The sequence below is a fragment of the Benincasa hispida genome, chromosome 12, assembly GCF_009727055.1.
Source record: "Benincasa hispida cultivar B227 chromosome 12, ASM972705v1, whole genome shotgun sequence".
Classification (NCBI taxonomy): domain Eukaryota; kingdom Viridiplantae; phylum Streptophyta; class Magnoliopsida; order Cucurbitales; family Cucurbitaceae; genus Benincasa; species Benincasa hispida.
Window position 1 is genome coordinate 43,887,810 of NC_052360.1, and position 24,960 is coordinate 43,912,769.

At 38.3% G+C, this 24,960-nt stretch overlaps 1 protein-coding gene across 1 annotated transcript; it reads left to right on the forward strand.

Moving 5' to 3' along the window:
- Positions 1 to 5,054: 5,054 nt before the first annotated feature.
- LOC120092956 (cysteine--tRNA ligase 2, cytoplasmic) lies at positions 5,055 to 24,688 on the forward strand. The gene is made up of 10 exons (XM_039051222.1): positions 5,055 to 5,426; positions 5,718 to 5,909; positions 7,064 to 7,127; positions 8,536 to 8,697; positions 9,583 to 9,753; positions 9,840 to 10,121; positions 10,204 to 10,329; positions 10,535 to 10,768; positions 23,485 to 23,601; positions 23,988 to 24,688. The coding sequence occupies exons 2-10, from the start codon at positions 5,743 to 5,745 to the stop codon at positions 24,318 to 24,320; spliced, it is 1,656 nt and encodes a 551-aa protein (XP_038907150.1). The 5' UTR covers positions 5,055 to 5,426; positions 5,718 to 5,742; the 3' UTR covers positions 24,321 to 24,688.
- The last annotated feature ends 272 nt before the right edge of the window (positions 24,689 to 24,960 follow it).

Consider the following 24,960-nt stretch of genomic DNA (forward strand, 5'->3'; position numbering starts at 1 on the left):
GCTTTGATTGAAGGGGCCTCGAAACCGTGGGCGGAATCAAAACATGGAACTAAAACTCGTAGCGATTAGATGAGTTACAGATCTCCCCTCTGCCTATGGCGGCAGCTGAACCTATCATACGATACCATTTACACTGACTCACAAGATGTTGAGGCATGTAGTCAACTTCTCAAATTAGAGAGATTGGGGAAACAAAAACAGTTCGTTCCAATCCCCCAGACCTTGGGGATGGAGACAAGAACACACGGGGGGACCGTAAATCATCCCAAACGAGATCAGGAACATCAAACGTGGCAGAGAAGGCCGTCTGGCCGTCGCTTTCATAACAATTTACAATCCGCCCCTCATGTCTTGTAGTATTGTAGAGGGCCAGCACAGAAGCGTGGGCAACAATGTGTCTCCACTCGCTTCGCGATTCAATGCCTTCTTCAAGCCACAGTTTAGAGACCGGTACTGAGACAGCTGCAGACAATTAATTGAGAATCTACCAGAATGGAGCATTGAATTCTTATCTGCGCTCCAGAAGAAAATGGGAAAGGGCAACGGCAGCCACATAGAGAAAGGAATCTCTCTCTTGGCACTACTGGGGTGTCGCGGGGCAGGGTCACGGGGCCAAATTTTTGCTCTCGAACATTCCGTCATGAAAAAGTGCGAAAATGGACACAGAGGTTAAGAACGATGAAAAAAAGCCGTGTGCCAGACGATTTTGGGAACAGAGCTCGTTTGGTGCCCAAAATGGCCCCTAGGGCCTCAAGGCCCACTTTTCGCTCTCGAACCTTCCGGCATGAAAATGCGCAAAAATGGACCCAGGGTTAAAACGATGAAAAAAAGTCATGTGCTAGACGATTTTGGGAACGGAGCTCGTTTGGTATCCTAAATGGCCCCCGAGGCCCCGGGAGCTGTGTCGGGGGCCGTTTTTTATGCGCAAACCTTCGGATTGAAAAAGCACGAAAATTGACCCAGGGATTAAGAATGATGATAAAAAGTCGTGTGCCAGACGGTTTTGCAAACGGAGGTCGTTTGGCTTTCCTTCTTATCTTTCTAAAGTTTAATTCAAAATGAGGGTTTTTTTGGTAATTGACTCTTAATTTTGTAAATATATGAAACTAATTTGTCCATACATGTAAAAAATAGGGGAAATTGGGACAATTAGTCAATTTTAGACATTTAAAATGTTAAATGACCCATTTTTTAAAGAAAAATATCAAATGACCTTCTGCTGATGTCAGTTGAGTGAAGTTACAACTATATCCTTGATTTATTTCTTCCTCTCATTCTTTAATACCTCTTTCCTTCTTATGTACGACCACAACTTCGACAAAACTTTCTTGTTTTCTTTTCCCTTCTTTTCCTTATTTTTCAACGGACCAACTTTGGTGAAAACGCTTTTTTTTCCCCTCTTTTCTCCTTCTTCTTCTACGAAAATCAACACTCCCTACTTGACGAAAAAGAAAAGGTTAAGAATATGAAATGACGAGAATTGCGTACCTAGAAGGGAGAGAACAATGACATTGAATATGATTAATATGCAATGAGCCCTCCCAAGAGAGAGCGTGCAAGAGAGAGTGAGAGATATAGAGAGAGAAGAGTGATGTATGAGTGAGGAAAGAGAGACAGAAGACATAGAGAGAGAAAGTGATTTATGAGTGAGAAAAGAAAGAGGAGAGATATAGGAGGGAAAGTGATTTATGAGTGAAAAAAGGAAGAGCGAGAGATATAGAGATAGAAATGATTTATGAGTGAGAAAAGAAAGAGGAGAGATATAGGAGGGAAAGTGATTTATGAGTGAAAAAAGGAAGAGCGAGAGATATAGAGATAGAAATGATTTATGAGTGAGAAAAGGAAGAGAAAGAGCCAGGAAACCGAGAATGAGACCGAAATCGAGAGAGCAAAAGTATAACGACCCAACTTTCGGATGTGACTTTATGCATGCATAGGCTTGACAATACATTTTTTTTCAAAGAATAATAAAATAAAAAAGATAAAATTTTTATTTAATTTAAATAATGCTAAATAAAGTTGAGCAAACATACAAAAAATTACCGTTCGGGGTACCCCTAACCCAACTTTAAAATGAATAACAATTAAATAAATCAATGAATATTTCATAAGATTCTAAAACGCCTAACTCCTAAACCAAACTCTAATATATGAGACCTAAGTGCGGAAGCAGTAAATCATCCAAATGGTCAGGTCATGGATCTCTCTTGTTATGCACTGGTCTATCGTTACCCTTACCTGAAAAATATGAAAAGAAAAGGATGAGTATAAAAATATACTCAGTAAGCAACCCACTACTGGGCCCACTCAGTGGTTGTTAGTCTTTCCGTTGGACCAAAGTGCACAAAAGCATCATAGGCATAGGCATAAGGGGCGAACCCAAAGGCACACTTTCAAAAGTAGTGACCCCAGGGGTCACAAACATAAACATAAGTGGTGATCCCAAAAGGACACCGTACATAAGCATAAGGTGTAGCCCGAAGGCTCACAACATGCGATGTACATAGCCCAATGGCAACACTAACAGTCACTGGAATTTCAAACAGACATAAGCATGCAAACAAGGTCATAAATCATGCTAAGATCTTCCAATAGTTCACCATTTATCCATCCAACAAACTTTTCAACGACATACAATATTGACACACAGTGGCATAAGTGTAAGCTTTCAAAATTTTCATTAACCAGCAGGCACATCAAAATATTTCTTTCCAACTAAGGAACCAGTACGTAACACATGCTTAGGATTGAGGGCAAACCGATAGTAAACTACTTACCTCGAATTTATGCCGAACAATTAGCAAACAAAACTCCAACTATCAATCAAATCCCTCTTTGACTTGAGTCGAATGCTCGAATTTCCTTAGAATAAACCAATTTAATGTCAATCCTTATAAACACAACCTAACTCACCCAAAATACACCAAAAGTCTCCAAACCACTTACCCAAAAATGTCGACTTAACCAAAACTACACCTGAGCTCCAAGTACGAAATCCAAACCAGTCATAAGCAAAACTGAAAGGTTTCAAAACTCAATCTTAAAATCCAATTAACACAAATATTCACCAAACCAATTGGGGAAAATAAGATTTAAATCAGAACACCTATTATAGCTTACCAAAAGGCGCCCAAAAAAAAAAAAATCTTTAAGCCCCGAATTGAGCAACAACGCATCCTGAGTAAACTTAAATCATACCAAAATCGATAGGCATTCAAAACCCATTAACTAAAAACCAAAAACCAAGTTCCTAGTAGAACAGAAGAGGTCGGCGACTAGCGGATGACAAGAATGGGAACGGAAAATCGAAGAAACTCGACTGGCAGAAAATAGCGATCGAGCGACGTAGCCGATGAAGGGCAGCAGTCGAGCGACTGGAAGGAAGAAGAAGGAGAGAAAAAAAATAGAATTCTATTTTCTTCTTTTCTCTACACGCAAACCAAGGGCTCATTAACTCCACATTTATAACCATCTGTTACCCCACTAAACCCTAACTCCTCCTCCCTTTTCCTTAAATAATTATATATATATCGTGTAATTTCAAACCCAAAAATAAAAAGGAATAAGACGGATTTTGCCTTACGATCTTTGAGGGCGTCACAAAGAGTGAGACCAAGAGGAGTAGAGATACAAAGAGAAAATAGTAATTTGTGAGTGAAAAAAAGAAGAGAGAGAGCAAGAGCGAGACCAAGAGATAGAGCGAGACTAAGAGAGAACGAGAGCAAGATGGCTTTTCTACATGTACAAGTATTTTTTAGTAATTTCATCCAAATTTGACGTCGACAAAGGGTCATTCGATATATATTTTTTTTGAAAATTTAGGTCATTCAACATTTTTGCATACAAAATTTTCAAAAAAATAGAACTCTCGATATTTATGAAATCTAAGGTTAATTTTAAGGCAAAAAAAGCTCAATAGAATAAATACGGGAAAGCACATGAGACATGAGTATGTGAGAGTCTAAATTACCCTTTAGGGGCCATTTGGTTGGCGGGTTTTCTGCATGGGAATTGGTACATGTATTCAATTCCCATGTTTGTTTCATAGTTTTCAACTCTTTGCTTGGGAATAAGTTATTCCAGGCATCATCATTTCCCACAAGATAAAGGGTATCCTATTCCCTTCATGTGGGTTTTCTCTTTTCCCTGTTTTTTATTTTACATATAATTTCACATTGAATACGATTAACTAATTAATTAATTAATAATAATTTAATAAAAATAATATAAATATTTATTTTAATAAATCAATAATGATCTATTAAAATATGTAATTAACTTATTTTATAATAAAAATTTAGTAATAATGGAACTATTTTTTTACATAAATTATTAATTTACTAACTAATGATATCTTAAATATATTTAATTAGCAAATTGTGATTAGTAATTTTTAGTTTAGTATTAACTTCATTTTTCAATAATAATAATTTATTACTTTAATTATCTTTGTTTAATAATCAAGTAATTTTATGAGATTAAATTTTATTTGATCATTTCACTATGACATATAATTATCCACTTATTATTTATAAGAACATTAATATTTATTGTGAATAACTTTTATTACTTTTATTCATTAATTAAAATCATTTATAAAACCTTTTTAATATTCTTTATTGATATATTATATTTTTATCTCATTTTCTTCACATTTATATAATATATTGTTCATTAAAATATATCTTTTTATATTATTTAATTAAAAGTAAAATTACTAATGTTGAACTTTTAATTAATAATGAAAATGATTCAGTGCTAATTATAATTTACTTATAAATTATCAATTTTCAAATAATTTAATTAAAATTATTATTAATTCATAATTAATTAATTTTTTATTGATATATTTAATATTATTCATTCTATTGTAATTATAATAAGATTTTGGAATACTTAATTTCCTAAATTAAATGCAATACAATTTTTGTTCAATAAATTTTGATAGTATTTTTATGCACGACCAAACATCTTTAATTCTCAGATATCTTATTCTCAAAATATCTTATTTTTCAGATATGCAAAAAATCTTAAACTAAACGTCCCATTTTTTTTTTTTTTTAAACCCTAAAGACAAACGTACGATCTTCTCCCTGGCGATTCCTCTCCTCTCCTTCTCGCGCGACCTCTTGCTCCTTCGTGAACAAGGAAAACTCGAACGGCGGGCTTCGTCGAACGACGTCGGGGTTTCAGACCGCGAACCATCAACCTAGTTCCCACCCTCCCGTCCTACTCACACGTGCTCCACCTCCTTCGCGTTCTCCTCGGCCCTCTCACTCTTCACGCCCAACGCCGACACCGACGGCGGCGCCGGCTCTCCCTTCCTTTTAGCAACTCTCGCCACTCTGCCATTTTCTCCTGCTCGTACTGCCGCTGCCGCCTTCCTCCTATCTGTTTGCGCTCTTTTTTCTATTCTCTTCGTACCGGTATTCTCTCAATCTCAATCTGTGTCATTTTTCTCTCTTCCCATCCACCGACTAGAATAACCCAAGTTAGGATTTTTTTAATGGGAAAAAAATGAGGAGTTACGTGACAGGACAACCTCAGCGCATTTTTAGATTCAAAGCATGGTAGTGAAGAAACGAATATTGATGAATATCAAATAAAACTGTGATGTTAATTCTGAATACAATGCTCATGTGAAACTGACGAAATTAAAAGACTCGAATTATTGTTGACATAAATTTGAAAGTTTTCCTCTTTGGTATCTCATGCAGATTTAGTTTCTCGTTTGCCGTCGGAATGGCGAAGGAGGAATTTAGGGTTTACAATTCGATGACGCAGCAGAAGGAAGTCTTCACGCCGAAGGAGCCTGGTAAGGTTGGCATGTACGTCTGCGGCATCACGGCCTATGATTTCAGCCATATTGGCCATGCCCGTGCCGCCGTAAACTTTGACGTCCTGTACAGGTTTACCAATTTCTGCATTCTTATTTCTTTAGGCAATTGATTGCATTTATAAGATATTATTTCTTTTGGATAGTGAGGTTTTTGATAGCGCCAGGATATCAAGTTTCTGGGAGATTCAATACTCTGCTTATTTCAGAGTATACATGAAAACCTCACACTTTTTGATAATCACAAGAGAAATTAAACCTATTAAGCTTTTAGCTTGAACAATGTTACTTGCAGAGGAGGGAAAAGATTATAGGAAAAGAAAAAGGAGAAAGAATATGTACAGTAAAGCGAATTCTTCTTTAGGCAGATGCTAATTTAGATCAATTGTGCATATATATGTAGTTGTTCAAGTCATTTCATGAGTAGGGGAAGTTGAGAACAAACAGGCATGGTGTTCAAACCACCCAAACACCCTTTTCATTAAAAAAAAAAATAAAGAAGGCACCCAAACACCCAGGATGCACAACTTTATCTATGGGACCAAATTAGGTTCTTGATAAATGATAAACCAGCTATTTTTCTGGGAAAAGCTGGGGCTAGGTTTAATAATTGTTATGAGCTTCGGTTTATAGACTCTTTTGTTATTATGGTATTGGTTTGATTTTGTTGGATTGAAGCCTCTTCTTTTATTTCTTTCATTTTCTTCTTATGAAACCTCAGTTATTTATTAAAACAACAAAAGAAAAAGAAAAAAGATAATAATGGGAACATCTTTGGTACTTTTTATTAGTCACAAATTGGTCCATTGACATGAAATAAAAAATATTTTAGTGCATGGAATACCTTTGCAAAGTGAATCTTTTCAATTGTCTTACTTCTTCTCAATATTTATAATAAATAAGTGAATTTCCAATTTTAGTATCTTTCGTCTGGCCTTGAAAGTGAAGCACGAATTGTATTGTGTGCCTATAATCTAAGTTGCTTATTGAATATTGGTGTCTTGTTCCTATGAGAGCCAATGATATCCCTAGCATCTATCCAACTCTCTTGACATTTAGATTTTTGTAGCATCTGAAACTCTCTTGATATTTAGAATTTTTCTGCATGGCTGGTGATTTGTTTGCAGTTTTGAAGCTTTATTTTTCATCAAATGCTTCTTAGAAACAAAAAAGGAAAAAAAATCAAATGCTTTAAAATTGTAACCAAATTGGTATAAATCCCTGCAGATACCTTAAGCACTTGGGATACGAAGTTACTTATGTGCGGAATTTTACTGATGTTGATGACAAGGTGAGAGTGTAGATATGTGTGTGTGTATATATATATCTTACATTAAGCAAGAAATTGTGTTATAATGATTTACTTCCGTTGGGATGATTTCTTAGAGTTCTATCTTTTTCCGATATGAGACAAACTATCGTTTAAAATAGAAAAGTAATATAGACTTTGTCACCTAATACAGTCTTGGGATAGCCAATTTGAAGTCTGATTGCCTAACAGTTGATAGTTGATGTTCCCAAACCTTAATCTTTTCTTTGATGTTGAATTTAAACCATGCCATTGATCTCTCTGCTGGATTTAATTGTCGAATTTAAACCATGTAATTCTGTTAACGTTTCTGATAAAAAAAATAAAAATTGAGAGGGTAGTCTTGGATAGTTCCTTGGCCAGACACTTTTGTATGTCGGTTCCTCAAGGAGTATGGGGCAAGGAAAATTTGAGAGTATAGACTTGTTTATTTGTCTAGTGATCGGTGTTCACAAGATTATTGCTGCTGGCGGAGAGATTAAAAGATTGTTAACCTCAATGGTAGTAGAATCTCAGGGTGCTTTTATTAGTGTTTATAAGTTTTGGCTCAGTCCACATCCTATCCTACGTTCGGGTTGTCATAGGGAAATGGTTGATAATATCAATCTTTTATTGATGCTTGGAGAGTTTCACTTTTGCTCTGGGGGAGAGATATGTATTTGGAACCTTAGTCCTTCTAAAGGGTTCTCATATAAGTCCTGTTTTATTTGTCAATTAATCCCTTCCCTTTGAGTGAAAATTTCCAAGATTTTTTTTTCTTTGGCAGATTATCTACTAAAGAATTAATACCTTGGATAGATTTTTGGGGAGGGTTCCCAACTTGATGTCCTAATATTGGGTTCGCAATGGAAGATATTGGTCACATTCTTTGGGAGCGTGATCTTTCTTATTCAGTTTCGAGTCGGTTTTTGGAGGAGCTTTTATGTGAGTTTGGCTAGATGTAGAGGCTGCAGAAAGAGGGTTGAGGAGTTCTTGCTCCATCATCCTTTTGGTGAGAAAGGAAGGTTTTGTGGCTAGTTGGGGTGTGTGCTATTGTTTAGGACCTTTGATGAGAAAGAAACAACATAACTTTTGGGCCTGTGAGACCTTTGTGTGAGGTTTGGTCTTGTTTTTTTGGTTCAATGTGTCTACATGGGTATCCGTTGGCTAAATCTTTTCGCTTGATCTTATTTTATGAGATTGGACTTTGGAGGCTGTTTTAGTTTGCCTCCATTTTATGGGCTCTTTTTTGCATGCCCTTTCACTTTTTCTCGGTAAAAGTTTGGTATTTCATCAAAAGAAAAAAATATTTGATTTGTTTATTTTTGACATTTTCTTAATAGTAAATGTGTGGCATTTTCTGCACGGTAAATTTCTCAGTACTTGAGGTTGCCATTGTTACAATCAACAGATAATTCGACGGGCAAACGAGTCTGGGGAGAATCCATTTACGTTAAGTGATCGCTTTTGCCAAGAATATCTTTCTGACATGGCCGATCTTCAGTGCCTTTCTCCAACACATCAACCTCGTGTGTCAGATCACTTGGAACAAATCAAGGATATGATAACTCAGGTATGGATCTTTACAACAACTGAACGATCCAATCTGTCTACAACAAACTTTAACTATTTTCGTTTCTCTAAATTGCAGAATGCATTCATTTCTCATGTGCACAATTATATTTTGTTGCACTCGTATAATTTTGCCCCATACCTAGTCAAATGTGATTCAGCTATTTTTGTTTCTCTAAATTGCAGAATGCATCCATATCTCATGCACAATTATATTTTATTGCACTCTTGTATAATTTTGCCCCATACCTAGTCAAATGTGATTCAGAAATTAGCAGCAAGGATTCTTAATGATTGGTCAATGATCATCAATATTTATGGTGTTGTGTGCTTACCACCCAAATATATTCTTTAAATGTTATTTCCTTCTAGATAACTATGACACTTTTCGTGACTATTTTTATATTGTTTTGGTGGAAAAAACCTACAAATGAAACGTGCATAATACTATGTGTTGAAATTTTATATATGATTCCCTTTTCGTGGGAAACCACCATGCCTGGTGGTCCAAGGGCTAATGTATAAATAGTAAAAGACTAGGAGACAAATGAGGACAAGCTGTGGTGATCAACTACTAGAATTAATATCTTATGAGTTTTCTTAGCAATCAGATGTAGGAGGTTCTTGAAATGCGTGCTTGGACTTTTATTTATATAAAAAAATTTCTTTTCAGTTTTCATATGAAGGTCGAAGTGCTTTTCCAAGACAAAAAAATGATTAATTTAGGGAGCGTTCTCTCTAGTAGTTGAAAACCATGGAGTTTTGCCTTTTATAAATGTCTAGTCGTTTTTTTTTCATCTGAAGATTTCCTTATTCTAGTTGTGAATTGAAGGGAACAATTAGTCGTGACCCTGTCTTATTTGATTTTTGGTCGATAAATTTGCAGATTATAAAGAAGGAATATGGCTATGTAGTTGATGGAGACGTGTTCTTTTCTGTGGACAAATTTCCAAATTATGGACAGTTGTCGGGACAAAAGCTTGAAAATCATAGGGCTGGCGAACGGGTTGCTGTGGATTCGAGAAAGCGTAATCCTGCTGACTTTGCATTGTGGAAGGTAAAAAGCAGATATCAATTTGGCTATGAGGTAAGTAGGAACAGGAATTGGTTGTTAAATGTTTGTAATAAATACAAACCGTGCAGGCTGCGAAACCTGGTGAGCCAAGTTGGGAAAGTCCATGGGGTCCTGGAAGACCTGGATGGCATATAGAATGCAGTGCTATGAGCGCTCATTATCTTACTTTTAGGTTTGATATCCATGGAGGTGGCATCGATTTGATCTTTCCACATCATGAAAATGAGGTTGCACAAAGCTGTGCTGCCTGCCAAGAGAGTAAAATTAGTTATTGGATGCACAATGGGCATGTTACCAATAATAACGAAAAGATGTCCAAATCACTGGGTAATTTTTTCACCATTCGCCAGGTAGGATGGGCATAAAGGAGCTATTGAAGCTTTTAAACAAGTTTTGTTTTTGGTGTTACTACATTTTTCTTACATCCTGCAGATTACGGAAAGGTATCATCCATTAGTTTTGAGACACTTTTTAATAAGTGCTCATTATCGGTCCCCTCTCAATTACACTATCTCTCAGTTGGATAGTGCATCAGATACGGTTTATTATATATACCAGGTTTGTGATCCCATCGATGCCTACTGATCAATCTCCTCAGTCATTCCATGGTCAATCATTTAATATTATATATATTTTTCATAATGAAACCCATGGTCAGTCATTTGTACTTGGTGCAAGGTGGTGGTATATTCAACTCATGATGGATTATTCTGTAATGACCAGTCTCTTTGATATTCATGGCCTGTTTTTGTGTAAATGGCAGACTTTGCAAGATTGTGAAGATGCTTTATCACAACATCAAGGGGAAAACCTTACTGACGGTTTGGGAAAAACAACCAAAAAAGATCCTGTTAGCTCTGCTGCTGAAGAATGCATCAGTAATCTACGCTCTGAATTTCAAACTAGAATGGCAGATGACTTGAACACGGCACATATATTAACTGGCACCTTCCAGGAAGCTCTGAAATTTATAAATAGTACTTTGGCATCGTTGAAGGTACAGTTTCTTGCATGCATCCTGCACGTCTCCACAGTCAATGCTAGGGAATTTGTTTTATATCATTACTTAAAAATTTTAATTTTATGAAATCAAAATTTGAACTTGAATAAGCAGTGGAGTCATTGCCGCCCCATTTCAAAAAAAAAAAAAAAAAAAAAATCACTCGCAGAGAGTTGCTAGATGTGAACACTTTTGTGATTGGGCTAGACTATTTTCTGTAGGTGCTGAATTTTATAATTGTGTTGGAACTTTTCTGTCGGTGTGAATATTTGGCATCAAGTGTACCTGGTAGTGTTTTTCTGGTTAGGCTTAGATGTTTCATAATTGGATTTTGATAGGCCCCAAGTCACTATAGTGTATGTTCATAAGATAGGGAAGAGGAGGGGTAAATTCTGGTAAGAAAAATATATAGTTAGTGTGGGCCCAAGAAAGGAATATTGTTAGTTAGAGGGCCTCAAGGTGAGAGTATGTGTATCGTTGGGGTGTATGGTGAGCGAATACTTTTGGTTCATTACTGTAATGTCACACCCCCTCCCGAGCCTACCTCTAGAACCCGAAAGGAGGCATGAAGACAACAAATATCACTCTTTCATGATACATACTACCCATCTGAACCTTTGCACTCATTAAACTTTAAGCCAAGGATATAAACAACTATTTGACTAAACTTATTTTATTACAAACAGTATAACGTTTATACAACCAGACTTAACTACAAAGTTTACATCAACAACTTTAAACTGAAAGTGTGGTTGTGGCGTGACAGACTTTGACCTTAACAGCATCTTGGAACTCCTCATCTTTTGCTACCTGAGAAGAAAAACATGAAAGAAAAGAATGAGCTTCAAGAAGCTCAGTGAGTGGTAAACAACTTATAGAGTCTCGTTCAACTCATAATAATACAAGCATATCATAATTATGAGGTTAACATTCAAACCTCAGTCTTGAATGAGTCTGTTCTCAACCCTACCTACACACACGGTAGATAGTTAAACTGAAACCCAACATATCCGTTCTATCTCCTATGTGTCTCCTCTTATGGGCTTAGAAGCTAGACCCGTCGATCCTCTATCCACCTGATCTTACCCTTGAAATGGGAGGCTTATTGGGCCAGCAATGATGAGTTGCTCTCACCTATGCAGATCTAAGGATAATTCCGAGTGAATAGGAGTTCATAGTTAGCTCAGGATTAAGATTAAGTTACCTAGGTCATCAATTATCGAAATAGTCAGTTTTATACATAAAATGGCGTTTAGAACGTAAAAAGTGACTATTTCATGGTTAAGTCTTATGCAAACTCATTGCATAGGATCCCCTCACTCACATATCTCTATATGAACGATTCAGGATCACATCGTTTGTACTAACTACAAAGTGGGCCACATCCATAGTGTCTCCAGGATCACATGGTTAAGTCTTATGCAAACTCATTGCATAGGATCACATCGTTTGTACTAACTACAGAGAAGGATCCAGAGGCCAAATCCAGGAATTAGGGGAAGAGCTTAACTCGATAGACGACAAATAGTGCGTCAAAGTGGTCCATTTTGCAATTTCCAACTCATTAAGATTACGACGAAGATTGAGATCCCGAGCATGAGAGGATGAGTTCCACAAGATGGCTACCAAAGCCTTTGGCTGTTGAGCAAGGCGATAAAAGCCGCGGAAACACAGTTGATAGGGTACCATAGCTAAGCCAAGAGTCATGCCAAAAAGAAGTAGAAGAACCATCACCAAGCCTACCACAAATAAGAGAAGCCACCAGACCAATATTTTGGCAAATAAACCTCCAAGGTGCCTTAAAAGAGGCACGAGAGATGGGAGTAGCCCATATACAATCGATAGAATAGTATTTGGCCACAACAAAAGACCTCCCTAATGCATCATGCTCAGAAAGAAATCACCCAGTCCATTTTGCAAGAAGGGCATAATTTCTTTTCTTAAAGTTGCCAATACCTGGCCTCCCTAACAATTGAGGGCACTTAGATATTTTCCAATTCACATTATGCATGCCAAAATCATGAGAACCCTTTCAAAAGAAGTCCTGAACCAGTTTATCAAGGCAACTAATAACAGAGGAGGGATTCCTGAACAAAGATAAGTAATATGTAGGAAGATTATAAAGGATAGCCTGTATGAGTGTGTGTCTGCCACCCTTCGAAATATAAGCATATTTCCAATTATGAAGGTTGTGCCGAATTCTCTCTATCACTGGTTGCCAGAAAGTCACAGAACTGGGATTACCACCCAAAGGGAGGTCAAGGTAAGTAGAAGGCCAGTAATCCCGCTTGCAACCAAAAGAGTTAACCAACCAATCAAATCCAGAATCAAGAACATGAATACCAAGGAGCTCATTCTTAGCCAAATTAATTTTTAGACTAGATGCATATTAAAAAATACGGACAACATCAAACAAGTTCTGTAAAGCATGTTGCTCGGTAGTGGAGAATAACAATGTATCATCAACAAATTGTAAATGATTTAGAAAAAAAGACGAATGACCAACAGGGTGGGCAATAGTGAGATCCATCGAGGAGCTATGAGCAAGGAGAAAAAGACGAATGACCAAAAGGGGATCACCCTGTCTAATGCCATGGGTAGGTATAAGCTTTCCCTAAGGACGACCATTAATAATAATGTAATAATTGGCACTAGTGATGCAACCTCTGATTCAGATATGCCAAAGAGTACCAAAACCTTTAATAATAAGGATGTAGTCAAGAAATTCCCAATCAACCGTGTCAAAAGCCTTCTCTAGATCGAGTTTTAGAATAACCTCGGCTTTTGGTGAAAAAACCAATCATCAATGAGCTCATTGGCCATCAAAGAAGCATCAAGAATTTGCCTGTTTGCCATAAAAGCGAGTTGGTTGGCAGCAACAATAAAAGGGAGAATCAACTTGAGGCGATTCTAGAGAACATGAGCCACAATCGTACAAGCACAAGGAATGAGACTAATAGACCGATAGTTAGAAACAAATTTAGAATTCATCTTCTTAGGAATCAAGCACAAGTAAGTCTCATTCAACTTAACATTAATAATTCTAGAGGAATAAAAATCATGTATCAAAAGCATCTTTGATGGTAGACCAGGAAAATTTAAAAAATTCAGAAGTGAAACCATCAGGACCAGGGGATTTGCTTGTGCCAAGAGAGGAGACAGCCATGTAGACCTCCTCTTTAGTAAAAGGACGCTCCAAATCCGTGGCTTGAGAGGAAGAAATAGGAATCCAATCAAGGTTGGTAGGGAGAAAAGGTTGTTTATCATCCTTAGTAAAAAGGGAGGAGTAAATGCCCAAAAATTCAGCCTCAACGTTTGAATTTGTCAAAAGACTGGTGCCATTTCGAGAGAGAATCTCATATATCGAACCTTTACAACGTTGGGCAGCAACAATTTTGTGGAAAAAACAGGTATTTTCATCCCCTTCAAGAATCCATTTAAGCTTACATTGTTATTGCCAATGGATATGTGATCGAAGTATCGCCGTCTAATTAATTGATCCTCCCTAAGAGGGCCGCTATCTTCCATAGCATTTAGCTGAGACAATTGAGTCATAAGAGAGGGAAGCTAAGATGCTCTCATATGTTGTAAAGTATTCCATTCACGAATGATATATTGCAGACCATTCAACTTCATCATGAAACCATGATTGGGTCAACTGGTAATAGGGTGGAGATTCCACCAATCCTTCACCAAAGGGCGGAAACTAGGGACTTTAAGCCATGATTTTTCGAACTTGAAAGGACATGGAACCCAAATAATACTGCTCATGAACAAAGCCAAAGGAAAGTGGTTAGATGTAGTTCGTTCTAGTTGTTTGAGAGTAACAACCCCAAATTTATGAAGACAACCCTATGTGAGAAAGAACCGATAAAGAAGAGAGAGAGATTGAGTGGGACCAGTGCTAGGCCAAGTAAAGCAACCATTTGTCAAAGGAATATCTCGCAAGTGGTAAGTAGAAATCCTTTCATTAAAAGTATGCATACTGAAGGAGATTGTGGGATCATAAGATTTCTCCCAAGACTACCTTGTGACGTTGAAATCTCCACCAATAACCCAATTCGCGCCTCCCAAACCAATAGGGTCATCAAGCTCTTGCCAAAAATCAGACTGGTAAACATTATTAGATGGACGATAAACTGCAGTAAGCCAAAAGCAAAAGCCAAAAGAAAAATGCCAGAGAAACACGAATAGAGAGTAAAATGGCCTTGAATTTCAAGGACAGAAAAATCACCTACTTCAAAGTGCCCAAAGCAATCCAACCAATGCATGAGGAGCTCCATATAGATTTAATAAAAAAAGAACCAACTGATGATAGTTTTGTTTCTTGGAGGAGAACAATGCTTGGGTTATGATGTTGGATAAGTCTTTTAACCAAGGTCATCTAAGAATTAAGGCCCTGAACATTCCAAGAAAGGGATTTCATTGATAGTCCGAAGTACCCTCTCCCTTATGGACAAGTTTGCAGACTGATAGCAAATAATTGACAATGATTAGGAGCTAGAGCATTAAAAGGTTTGCTTCCACGTTAAGCTTCCAAATATGAAGAGTTGCAACCCTTTAAGAATCAAAGCCACCAAAAGTCATAATGAATCTAGAAATTTAGATTCATTCACATATTTAATATTTAATGTATCAATTTATAATAATGTATTTACATTTATGGAGGTTCATATTTGTAGTTGAAGAGTTTTTGTTGAACCTAGTCAATTAGGTGAAATGTCGTGTCCTTTCAAGTTGTCTTTTCAATTAGTATAAATACCTATGTACTTTTGTCATTGGAGAACAACACTTTGAATTTGAATGAAATTTCCTTAGAGTTTATTCTCTCAAGCTTTATGCTCTTTCTTTGTATTCTTGTGTTTAGAATGCATGTTTTAGGACTTTCAATCTAGTTTGATAAATTAAATTAGATTGTAGAAAGTTCGAAATCTTGAAGTTAGGAACAAATTCTCCTTTCTTCTTGATCATCGATCAATTTTCTAAACCAAAATATGTTTAGCTTTCTTGGGGTTGTTTACCAATTAGTTAATCGGAGTTATTCTTATTACTGTTGTGGGAGTTCTCAGACGTGATTGAGGTAGTTCCCTTTATCACTTGTCATAGTGGATTGATGAATAGAGACCAAGTAGTTCTCTTTGTAATTTGGGTTTTTGCTAGCCATGACAGATGGCTTCTTGGTTTTAGGAGCAGCTGGGATGACCATAACACATAAACCATGTTTTGACAACAATGAAGCCAAGTCATTAAGACCGAAAGGGAGGGAAGATGCAGCAAGCTGTTGGAGAAAGGAGGGGAGATAGGAGAAGGGAAATCACTTATCGGGGTAGGAGGGTTTAAGGTTGAGGTAATTGGAGATGTGGAGACATGGCTAGGGCTTAGATCGGTTGGGAGGGGAGGAAGGGAGTATAGGGGAAGGTGATTTGATTCGTTCGATTGGTCTCCAAACAGAGACAAGTCAAGGGGCAGTTTGGTAAACGTTGAGTCACGGGTAGGGCAATTAGGTTCATTTACAGGGCTGGAAGGATACCTTTCAGTATTAAAACCAGCGAATGGAGGGAGGGAAGCAGTGGTTGAGGTGGAGAAAATGGAGCCAACGTGGAGGGAAGTGGGCCTTTCTCGGAAAGTAACTGTGGAAAGAGAAGGTTGGGAGAAGGAAAGAGAGGCAGAGGTGGAAGGGCTGGAAATTTGGGGTTGAAAGCTAAAAGAGGAGGTTGTTGGCTTGGCATCTCCTTAAGTTTAGGGGAATCAAACGACTATAAAGAAGGGGAGAGAGAAGGGGAAACCGTCGACAAGGAATTAATAGCTTGGGATATTCCTTTTTCGGTAACCCTTGATTCATGGAGATCCTAATGGAAATCTCAGTTGACAGTTTCTTTCCTCTCTGGCGGTTGCTTGACCCATCTGTCACGACTTGGATTCTGACCATGAGTACACCACCGGCCAAATCTGAGGGAAGATGCACTTCGCAAGGAATGAGGCCCCTAGAGTTTTCTTTGATTTTCAAACGAGCAAAAGAGAGAATAAGGCCTCTCTCAGTTTGATCGGATGAACGGAGTTAACCACCACATAAATCACCTATTTGCTTGAAGATATCTTGCGACCACAATGTAAGGGAAGATTGTAGACATCAATCCAACCTCATGCTGTTTGAAGGATGAAGAAGATGATGGAGAGAGGAACTTAATTTTCTTCTTATTCTCCACAATCACCCAATCGGTAGTTTTACAAAGGCTTTTAGATGTCTCATGATTATAAACATGCAACAGTGCTTTATCATCTGAAAGAGGATTAATGGTACAGTGGGCTGAGAGGGATGATTGAATTGTGTCGCAAATAGATGACCAAGAGTCTCCAAGTGTAAAGAGTTGGACCACCATAGAATTCCAATCAATTGGGGATGAAGCAGGGCTGATGAGCTGGAGGATCTGGCATGAATAGTAGTTGTGGTCATATAGGGTGGCCTCGATTGGGTGGAGGATGATTGAATAGTAGCCTTGTAAGATTGTGGCTTTGAAGCCACTGCAGAATTGTTTATATGGTGAGGCTGACCAGGGTAATCCAAAACCAACAAGAAAAAAGAGAATCATCCCAATTTATTTTCCATATATGGGATGAGGATAATAGTGCAGTGGCCAGAGTGTTCCAAGAGAGTGAGCTCTGCAAAGTAACCATTCTTATTGCTGTGTTTTTCAAGTCAGAGGGTGTCACACCTTCATCATTCAATTTCCTAAAGAACTTATGGTTCAGCGGTTCACTTAAAATTAAATTGAAAGATGCAAGCCACTCAAGAGATGTCTATGAAACAAAGATGGAATGAGTGTTTGAGCGAGTTTGCTCAGATAATTTGAAATGTTTCCCTCTTAACGACACAATCAAGGGTAGAGAGAATTTTCCAATCGATATGAATTGTTCGGGTTATGGTTGAGGAAGCGGTGTGCGGTAGAGGAGGCATGGTGAATGGAATTCCCGCCTTGGTACTCATTCCATTATGATTTCTTAGTAATGCCATTCGGTTTGTGAAATGCCCCGTCCACATTCCAAGTTATCATGAATGACATATTGAGGCCATATTTGAGGAAATTTGTTATTGGTATTCTTTGATGACATCTTGATATATAGTCAAACAACGGAGGATCATATAGGCTATTTGACTATTGTGCTGGATATCTTAGTCTCTGATCAGTTTGTGGCTAATTTCAAGAAATGCCAGTTTGGGGGCCCCTATATCGAATACTTGGGCCATATTGCATATGTTGATGGTGTCTTGGTTGATCCGGGAAAATTGAAGTTATGCAACGATGGCTAATACCTAGAAATGTCAAGGAATTGAAGGGGTTTTGGGGATTAACAGGCAGCTATTTAAGGAGATTCATTGCTAATTATGGGACAATTTAGCGACCCCTCACACAACTGCTAAATAAAGGGAATTTCACATGGAATTAGGAGGTAGGAGATGCTTTTCAGAGGTTAAAAAGTGCCATGATCTCTGTACCGATCTTAGGATTTCCTAATTTCGAGGAACCATTCGAGATTGAAACGGATGCTTCAGGTGTTGGAGTAGGGGCAGTATTGATGCGAAAACAGAGACCCCTAGCTTTTTTCAATCAGGCTTTGCCTCCAACCCACCGCTTCAAAGCTGTGTATGAAAGGGAATAGTGGCCATTGTCTTTGCTATACAAAAATGGCGATGGGATCTTTTGGGTAGATGCTTTATTGTAAAGACAAATCAGAAGAGTTTGAAATTCTGACTTGAACAGAGGGTGGTTGCTGGGGAATACCAACGTTGGATTGGAAAGCTACTATGCTATGATTTCTCGATTGAATACAAACGTGGGCCAAAAAAATTCACGGTTGATGCTTTATTAAGGTTGCCTCCAGCTCTTAAGTTAGGGTTGCTCAGTGTGATCGAGGGGTATAAACACTTCAGTTTTTACTGATCAGGTGTGTGTTGATACCACCTTGAATGAGATTCGACAAGCTTTATTGGTAGGACAATAGGCACCTATTGTCACACCCCCTCCCAGATTACCCTCATAATCCAAAAGAAAATGTGACGATGTTAGGATCTCGGTTCACTTGCAGACACCAACCAGACACCTAACTCCAAGAATCAGGGTATTAGATCCCTCCCTGAGTTATGATATTAACTAGCAAACCTTACAGTCCTCAAGCGTTTCTAACAAAAGGAAATAACAGATGGAAAAGAACAATGATACTACAAGGTAGAAATGAAAAGGATACTCGACTGTTTGAGAGGTCGACTCTCCCAAGGTTTCATTCCCAAAGCATTCCCTCCTCTTTCCTTCTTCCCTGCAGGTCCTACGAATACCCGAACACTGGTCCTCCCTCCTCTGTACGGCTCCCCCAAATGCTTGCTGCCCTCTAGTGGTTTGTGCCTCCTATTTCCATCATGGTCCCCTCCTGTTGGTTCCCACTCTTTGTTTCCATATCCATCTTTCCTCTTTTGCCCTTCTTCCTCTCGTAGACTTTCATGATGGGTGGCCTCATAGAGGACAACAGTTACCAATCCTTTTGTGGCATTTACTGGCTAACCTATATTCTTAACCTACCTAGACCTGAAATATATAAATAACAATTGAAAATACTTAAACTCAGATAACACAACCAGGGTTAAGCACACAACATATTTACATCATAAACAGATACAGGGTTCAATGGGTCCCAACATTTAGCCCTTGTCCCTAACATAAACAACACTTATGTACAGACATTTACAAGTAAACACCTAAAACTTTTCTGAAATTGGAGTCCTTGGGTGGGATAGCAGCAGTGCAGTTAACCATTGGGAAATTGACCACTATTTGGGAAAAAAAATTTTAAACGAGTAAACTACTAGCCTAGTGAGTGACTAATAAATCATAAATATCATGCTTAAAACTTTCAAACATAGCATAGCTTGAAACATAGCTTAACATGCTCCATAGTTGAGAGAGAACCCTTTTGTTCAATCCCTCAACGACAAACCTTAGTTGATGTGGAGTATTCTCAACATGACCAACGTCAATTCTACCTATGTTCACGTGGTAATAACTAAGTAACGTCATACCTTAGGTACTACTGCCCAAATAACTTCTCATTGTCCTATAGTATTGGGTTTTAAAAATCATCATAATATTCATACTTTGAAGTAAGACATACTTTGGATGCATAAACATCGTAAATCATATGCTTAAATATCATTACTATTAAACATAAAACTTCCAATGCATGCTTCTTGAAAATTAAGTATAGAAATACTTAAACCATGCTTTCATAAACTTCTTTAAACTAGCATGCGTTAATAGGCTTCATGAAATCTAGTTTTCTTGGAAATTATTTTGAACATTCTTTAAACATAAGGAAGCATGAGTATAAACATTTAAGTAAAACATATGTTACTAAAACATTGGAAAAATATTAGTTTTGTCACTCACAGCCTTGGGTGTTCTTTTTAGGGTTGATAAGCCTTTCCTATTGGTGTTAACCCTATGGAAATGATAACCATGTTTAGCTAATGCCATAAGTTCTCTTGTGAGACTAACTCACTTGAATGACTTAATACTTAACTTAAAGCATCCCTTTCAAGCTCAATGCATACCCTTTTATGCGTTCAACACTTAGTATTTTCTTGAGTTATGTTTCTAGGTTGTGCGGCCACAAGACTATCCATGTGCCCATCGCATGCCTCATATGCTCGTCCAGCCGTGCGCCAACACACCTCCCATGCAACCTTGCGCTCAGCACCTTGTGCGCCTATTCGCACATCCTCGCTCACAACTACTGTGCAGCCTATCGCTCACACAGCATCCCCTTGCGCTTACGGCTTCAGCATACGTCGCACGGTCCAATGCATATCTTATGCCAAGTCCAGCACATCCCTTGCACGCAACTTAGCTCTCCACGTGCGTGTTCACCTGCGTCACCGTCTGGCCGTTCAAGCTGCTTACTTGCTCAACCTAAGCAGTTGTTTGCTTATTCAAACCAAAATTCCAGATTCTTCTTTGAGCTCAAATAACTTATTTTCCAGACCTTTTCTTGGAAAATTTTCTTCTACAAACTCGTTAAAAACATCTTAACTTGCTTACCCTAAATACTTCTTGGTTTGGTTGGAATCCTTCAATCTTCACCACTGGTCAGATTCATCCGAGAGCCTGACCTTCTTGGGGATTTCTTCATATTTCACCTTGAATTCCTTGGAGGTTCCTTTTGGCAGCCCTAGAGCTTCAACTACACTTAACCTTCGTTCAAATGGCTTTGGAAACACCTCAATAGCATGAGTAATTTGCTCAAACCGACTCTTTGAATCGAGGCTTTACTTCTATAGTGGAGACTGCATGGTTCAATACTCTCTAACCATCGTATGGCACATCTGGACGCATACCCTTTTGGCCAATGCTCACCCTCAACACATCATGCGTCTGTTGCTTGGCCTAGTGTCATTGCCTGACTTCCCTTGCTCGTGGCCTTTGCTTAAACATCGCATAGCCTTAGCCATGCGTCCAACGCCTTCCTTTTGCTGCCCCACATAACCTCACTTGGCTCTGGTTGGCGCGTTGCCCACGCCCATTGCATGGTAACTCACAACCAACACTTGGTCATTTTTCTCCATGCAACATACCGTCATGCGCTCAACTAACCTCTTAGGAGCATGGCTGCCACACACCTCAACAACCTTCAATGCATGGGCTATCATGGCACATTTAGCTTCCACACTTGACCAAATTTCCTCACCTTTTCTCAATGCAAAAGCTACCCGAGAGCCTTGTTTCTCCATACTTGAAACTTTTCCTTCTTTATCAGCTTTCCCTACAAACATTACATTAACTTGTACTTGATTTTAATTAACATACTAATTATCATTCTTTGGGGTTTACACCTATAGGGTATTCATTACAAGATGTTCTCTGTTACAAAGGCCGGTTGGTCCTGCTAGCAAATTCACCAACTATTCCTTTGAAAAAAAGAGTTCGGATTATAAGTTTTTGAATGAATTCCATAACAGTCCAGTGGGGAGGACATCAAGGAGCCTTGAAGGCATATCAACGATTGGCAAGGGAGGTATATTGGGTTGGAATGAAGGCGAGAGTGCATGCATTTGTAGTGAATTGCCCAATATGTCAACAAGCAAAGTATTTGACTTTAGCCCCGACTGGACTTCTACAAGCATTGCCTATTCCGGACAAAGTTTGGGAGGATAATACCATGGATATGAGGGGTTGCCCAAATCAGAGGGGTATGATACTATAATGGTGGTAGTTAACCTTCCAAGTACGCCCACTTCATTGTCCTCAAGCACCCATTCACTGCAAAATCCGTAGCTGCTGCCTTTGTTAGGGAAAGCGGAAGTTTGCATGGCTATCCCAGGAGCATTGTATTGGATCGTGACAGAATCTTTATCAGCTTGTTTTGGGAAGAGTTATTCCGTTCATTGGGAACTCAGCTCCGCCGTAGTACACCTACCATCCTCACACCGATGGTCAATCTGAGGTAGTTAATTGGGGGCTTGAATCCTACCTTCGATGCTTTGCAATGGGCACTCCCAAGCAGTGGTCAAAGTGGATACCCTGGGCAGAATTTAATTATAACATGTTTTATACAGCTTCGCGTTTAACACAGTTCGAGGTATTGTATAGCTACCCTCCACCTCCAATTTTGCATTATGAACAGGGGTTTAGTGCTGTTAATGAGACTGATACATTGCCGCACGAACGTGAAAACTCTAAAGGTTGAGTTAAATAGAGCCCAACAACGCATGACAAAGGCTGCAAATGAAAAACGACGAGAGGTCGATTATGCAGTAGGAGACTGGGTGTCTTGAAGCCAAGGCCATATCAACAATCTTCCTTATGCAACCATGCTCATCCCAAGCTAGCACCACGGGCCTTTCCAAATTGCTGCACGGGTGGGAGCAGTAGCCCATTGGCTTACGTTGCCAGCAGAATCGAATATTCATCTGGACTTTCATGTATCACTCTTGTGAAAAGCAGTAGGAACAACCTGCCACATCTACCAATACCTCCCAATTTGGCCAATGAATAGACTTTCAAGCTCCAACCAGCAGGGGTGTTAGGTCTGCAGAACTCTCCCAATAATGAGGGAGCTTTGGAGGTATTAATTCGACGGGACGGTGGCCTCCCTGTGGATGCTACGTGGGAGCTTGCCTCGGTTATCAAGGAGCAATTTCCAGATTTCCACCTTGTGGACAAGGTGGTTCTTTGGGGGCGAGTAATGATAGGCCCCAAGTCACTAAAGTGTATGTTCGTAAGAGAGGTAAGAGAGGAGGGGTAAATTCGTGCAAGGAAAATATATAGTTAGTGTTGGCCCAAGAAAGGAATATTGTTGGTTAGGGGGCTTCAAGGTGAGATTATGTGTAGTTGGGGTGTGTGGTGAGAGAATACTTTTGGTTCATTACTGTAATCCAACTTTTTGAGCATTGTGGAGAGGAACGGAGCTCTCAAATTTCTCCCTGTGGCTGAGGCCTATCAGATTTCTTATGTTTTGTTAGCCAAGTGTTTGGGTGTTCTAGGTTGGTTTTATTATCTAATTTGGTTTTGTATATGTTAATTTACCATTTATTTTAGTGTTCAACTTGATAAATTAAAATCAATCTACTAAACTAAATACAGCGGGAATTTTTTTTGTCTGAATTCCTACGCCCCTTTTCTTTTTATTTTTTCCATTTAGAATAACCATGTTTTTTATTTTATCAGAAGAAGCAACCAAAGAAACAGCAACTTTCCATGATCCAGTCCCTTGTCAATGTGAAGAAGGAATTGAGAGAAGTTCTAGATGTTCTTGGATTGCTGTCCTCATTTACGTACTCTGAAGTAAATATAATCTGTCTTATATATATTTTATTTCCATAGGTTCATATCTTATTTTGCTTCTTTAATCTTCACACTCTTACTGGCTTGGTCAGCTCTTCAAAAGACTTTGATTTCTGGAATTTCACACAAATGTATTTTTAATTCTTGCAATTAGATTTTGGTCTTACATTTAACACAAATCTTGTTTCCAAATCGTTAACATGTTAGCTTAAACACAAGTCTAAATGGAACAAGTTTTTAACATTAATGACTGAAATGAAGTCTGTATGTTAAAAGATAAAAATAAAATATTTTGAAACATTAGGGATTAGAAGAGAACAAGATGAAAAATGAATTAGAATTGAACTTGTTGAATATGAAACATAAAGATGCAATCCACCATTCAGGTTTTGCAGCAGTTGAAGGACAAAGCACTGAAGAGAGCACGGATGGTGGAAGATGATATCCTCCGTTTGATTGAAGATAGAACACAAGCTAGAAAAAACAAAGATTTCGCGAGAAGTGACAATATCCGAGCCGAGCTATCTTACTTGGGCATAGCTCTCATGGATGTTGGTAAAGAGACCATCTGGAGGCCGTGTGTTCCTGTAGAACTGGCGCCACTGCCTCCTCCATCTGAACAGAACAAGCCCAGTCCAGTGGAGCAAAAGCCGAAGGAGCAGCAACTTGCCCAGCCGCCAGCAGTTGAACTTGAAGGCAGTTCAAGAGCAAACAGTTGATGCTCAGCCACATGAGGCGGAAAAGAAGGTGACTGTGCCCATCTGATGTTGTGTCTTTTTCGTTTGGCGAAGAGGGATGGAGGATGAGATTTACATTGTTGGCCATTCGTAAACACTTTTTGGCCATTAATGTCGAAACCTGATACATTTTGGAAGAGCCTGCTTGGCCTACAGATATATGTAACTTTATTTATACGTAATTTAATTGTTGAGAAAGCGAGAGAATTTACTACTAACTTATACCACAGTTTAGCCCCTAAAAATTAATCCCAGCCGACTCCCTGTTATAATGAGAATTTCATTTGAAATAATTGATTATGGGCCAAGAGGAAATTTATGGTTCAATTTTTGCAAGTTTTTCCCCCAAATATTAGTAGAATTCTTGAAAGAATTTTAGTTTATATGCATGACTGATGTGATCAGCAAAGATGTTTCAATAATGTCATGGGAGTCCCGTCTTTCCCTTCTTTCAGCAGGATTCCTTATGTGAGCCAGTTTTTTTTTTTTTTTTTTTTTTTTTTTTTTTTTTTTTTAGATTTTTTTTTTTAAAAAATTGTAGTCCTTATATTATTTCATTTTCTTGTTATTAAAAAAATCTAATTATGTTTGAAATACCTATATGAGTTTTACTCTATTTTTG